The sequence below is a fragment of the Cucurbita moschata genome, unplaced genomic scaffold (genome assembly GCF_002738365.1).
Source record: "Cucurbita moschata cultivar Rifu unplaced genomic scaffold, Cmos_1.0 Cmo_Scf00020, whole genome shotgun sequence".
NCBI lineage: Eukaryota > Viridiplantae > Streptophyta > Magnoliopsida > Cucurbitales > Cucurbitaceae > Cucurbita > Cucurbita moschata.
In genome coordinates this window covers 3,503,877-3,507,716 of record NW_019268536.1, presented here as the reverse complement: position 1 = coordinate 3,507,716, position 3,840 = coordinate 3,503,877, and the positions used below count along the sequence as shown (strand labels likewise).

Below are 3,840 nucleotides of genomic sequence, written 5' to 3'. Positions count from 1 at the left end.
TTTTTTTTTTTTTTTTTTTTTTGAAGTGGCATTAATAATTAAATAAGAAAAAGAAGAAAATTTTATCTCTCCCATCTTTCATCCTCTCCCCCTGCCTGTCGGTCTCCCTCCCTATCGATTCCCGCTTCACGTTCACCTTCCCCCCTCCCTCCCCTCCCGTTCGTCTCTCTCCCCTCTCACAGTTGTTGCTCACTTCCAGAGAAAGCGTGAGGAGAGAGGCAAAGGGAAGTGTGGGAGGAGAAAGAATATTTGTTTTTTATTATTTATTTTTAAATGTCATGTCAAATTTTCAAGTAATTTCTGTCAACTTAGCCTATTTAAAGTTCAGTCAGCTTTTTGTTTCAAGGTCTAATGGTTTTCTTACAGAGTATTTAAGCCTATTTCCCAAAACTCAAATGCTGAAGTGTATCTTTTGAAAATTGAATGACTTAAATGACCTATTAGTGAAAACTTATGGCCAAAAGTTGATTTTTTCCTTATTCGTGTTTAGCATTAGTATTGATCTAAAATAGTACATATTTGAGAACAATATTAGACAATAGCAATACCTATGAAGAAGTTGGTAACAAATTTTATAGAAATGTTTGTATCAATAAAAGCTCAGAGAATAACATTAGCATATTACATCATAACAGTCCGTCTTAATTTTTATTTTATCCTTTAGATGCTATAAAAAGTAAATAACTTTCTAGCTAATATCAATATTTTATTTTCGATAAGAAAACTCTTTGTCAAGATTATGAGAAGTACATGAGGAGGATGTGCAAGACCTAGGCCTTATAATAAGACTCTCTAAGTCGTCGACTGAGAGAGAATGGTTACAAAAAGAATTTAGACTTTAGTGTCTACAAAGCAATGAGAAAAAGTAGTTACAAAAGGATTTGGACATGAGTCCCTACAAAGGCATTTCATTAGAGAAGGTACACTATATTATTCATCCGGTGGTTGTTCCTCCAAGGAACCGCAATGTAAATATAAAAAATTACAAATATTATGAAAATTTACTACCTTGATAGGAATTAATAAATACCTTTAAATATGGGTCATATCTAAGCTATTCGATATCTATTTAATCCATTGAAATCTTTTGTTAAAAAATCTATATAAATGTATGAGTTTTTGCTTGTGATTGCTTGGTACATTCTCCGTTGTTCATGTACATGTGAAATTGGAAAATGCATACAATTCTTTTAATGAATTGTCAATGATCCCATGGTGCTGATATTGAGAGGTGTATAGTCATGTTTGGTACTATCCATGTCTTTATCATCTGATAAATTGCCTTTTCCTTGATTGTGGAACAGATATCTGAAGATGTCAATTTTGAGGTTCTGCGTGGTCTTACAAATGCGTTACTTGCTGCTGGGAAACCAGATGAGGTTAGTTACAGTATTAGAAATTACCGGTTGACAATGTGAAAGTAAATAAAAAATAAAAAGGGTTAATGACTCAAATTCTTAGCGTACCTTTCTTTTTGTGTATTAAAACTCAAAACATATTAATTCTCACTAAACTACTAACATACATCCTTGTTAAAAGTAAAACATTTAAGTCCTAAGGTCCTCTTGGCAGCTTTATTATTCTCCTTTCTTCTTGCTATAGCATGTGTGCCTTGATTGAAGGAGGATAGTTTTAGAGATTGGGGAATGAAAGAAGGGGAAGTAGAGGGATATGAAATGGAAGAGGGAGATGATGACATATAGATAAATGGTTTTCGTCCATAGACTAACGCGATAATGATATTTTTTAACTTTTTTTGAAAGGTTAAGTGTATTAATGCAACTTTTGAAAATTTAGGGTCTTATTGAATCAAGGTATAAAGCTTAGGGGTATAGAATATAGTTAAATAGTTTCCCTTCATATACTAATGGTAAGAGAATTTTAACATTTTTTAAAGTTTGAGGGTATGAATGAAATTTTTTAAAGTTCTGGTGTATTATTGAAATGAAACACAAAGTTCAAGGGTATTTTCAATAATTTAGCCTTTTAAATATAACGAACAATAAAAAATACTCAACACACTGCTAGGGATCTTTTAAACCTATTCTTAAAAACTCGGGGACTAATAAGGTACATTTTAAAACTTCATCAATCAAACACACACATGAAAACTTGGGAACTAAAAAGTCCATTTTCCCTTAATTTTTTCTTTTATCTAAAAAGTATATATGATTTTTTTTTTTTTAATTTAAAGTAAATAACTTAAGGACTCTTTATCCCTTATGAGCTACATCTTTCATAAATTTGAATTTGTTGAGATATTAACAAATATATAGTACCTTATTTATAGATAACATCGATTATTTTCAAATTTTTGTTTCAATTTCTTTTTAATTTTGCAAATATAGATGAAAAGGCATTTCTTATTAAAAATGAGGGAAATTTTTAAACTTGTAACTGAAATTTTTTAAATGAATTGAAGTTCAAAGTCGCCTCTTCTAGGGGCAGGAAATGGTTGTTGTAAACTTACCTCCTTTCTTGAGATCATTCTAAGTCGTAAACCAACTGAATCAATGCCTACCTCTTCATCTCCCATTCTCTTTATTAATAACGAAAATCTCATAACAACCTCCTTAACTAATTACTAATAAACCCTTATAGTACTGTAATAAAATTCCTATTAGAGTGGTCTGGTACTGGTTAGTTTTCCTTTTGTTTCAATTATTCATAAAGTAGAAGTGTATTTCTTGATGCAACTTAACGTAAATGAAAGAATATTACCCCTAATTTTTTCTTCATCTACTTGTCATGCTACTTTTAGTAGTAGTCTCTCATCTGTTTACTTTATGGAATAATTATTGCGCTCCTTTTGTTGCTGTTTTACGTAATTTTCTCGAAAGGAGTAACCAAAATTAGAGATTTACCTATTGATGCTCAAGTATGGTTTATATTCGTTTTGTTTGGCATAAATCAAATGCTGGGTGGTTGTAATAGTTTGATTACGTTGGCTCTTGGCAGTAATTGACCTAAGTTGGCACTCATGCTTGTGTTTAATTTCGTTGATTTTACAAATGCATCCTTCCACTGCAGGCTGTTCAATTCCTTTTGGACTCCCGTGAACGTCTTAAAAGTGTACCATTAGGAAGTATGGCTGAGGGCGAGGAGATGAAGACAAAATTACCGATTGATCCTGTTCAAGTGAGTTTAGTCAACAGTAAACNCACCCCCCCCCCCCCCCCCCCAACATAGCACATCAATAGAAGGATTGAAATAGTAACCTAACAAGTCAAAGCCAAATTTAGAGACTATTTAAATGCCAGTGAACGAAGTATAAGATAATGCAGACCCAAAATTACACCATGTTAAGAAGTCTAAACTGTGTGTGCTACTAATTTAGGAAGATATTTTAATTCCTTATTCGGTTTATTGTACTTGGTTTGAAATCTATTTTTGTCTCTAAGTTCTTTCATGCTTACTCGGGTTGATTCTTCTACTTTCAAATATTTTGTTTTGGTGCTTGAACTTTCTATAAAAATTGATTGTACTTCAAAATTTTGAATTTATCGGACTGTTGGGGATCAATGATGTTATAACTCCTTTCAAACTAAGTAAAGGCTCAAAGTTGCGAGGTAGGAGCAGGACTTTAGAGCTGGGGACTACACAAAAGATGGAACTCTAAGATGAAGAAAGTGAGTGCTGGTCGAAAATTATTTTCCTATGTGATAGAAAGGTGTTTGTGGAGGAAAATGGGGAGAAACGTGGGATAGCTTACAGTTGGAGCTGGGAACCGTGGCGTGGCTTAGAGATTGCCTTAGAAGTGCCTGTAGCTTAGATAGGGCAGTGAGGTTCTAGAAAAGGAGAAGGTTGTAGATGACTGTGTTTTTTTTTTTTTTTTTGTCA

At 32.8% G+C, this 3,840-nt stretch overlaps 1 protein-coding gene across 2 annotated transcripts in view; it reads left to right on the top strand.

Moving 5' to 3' along the window:
• The window catches only part of LOC111457503, a 24,370-nt gene that overhangs the window by 16,132 nt on the left and 4,398 nt on the right, over window positions 1–3,840 (top strand). For both annotated transcript variants that reach the window (XM_023099727.1, XM_023099726.1), the window contains exons 12-13: window positions 1,305–1,379; window positions 3,031–3,138. In XM_023099727.1, coding sequence (XP_022955495.1) covers window positions 1,305–1,379; window positions 3,031–3,138 — 183 coding nt within the window. The remainder of the gene's footprint in view (window positions 1–1,304; window positions 1,380–3,030; window positions 3,139–3,840) is intronic.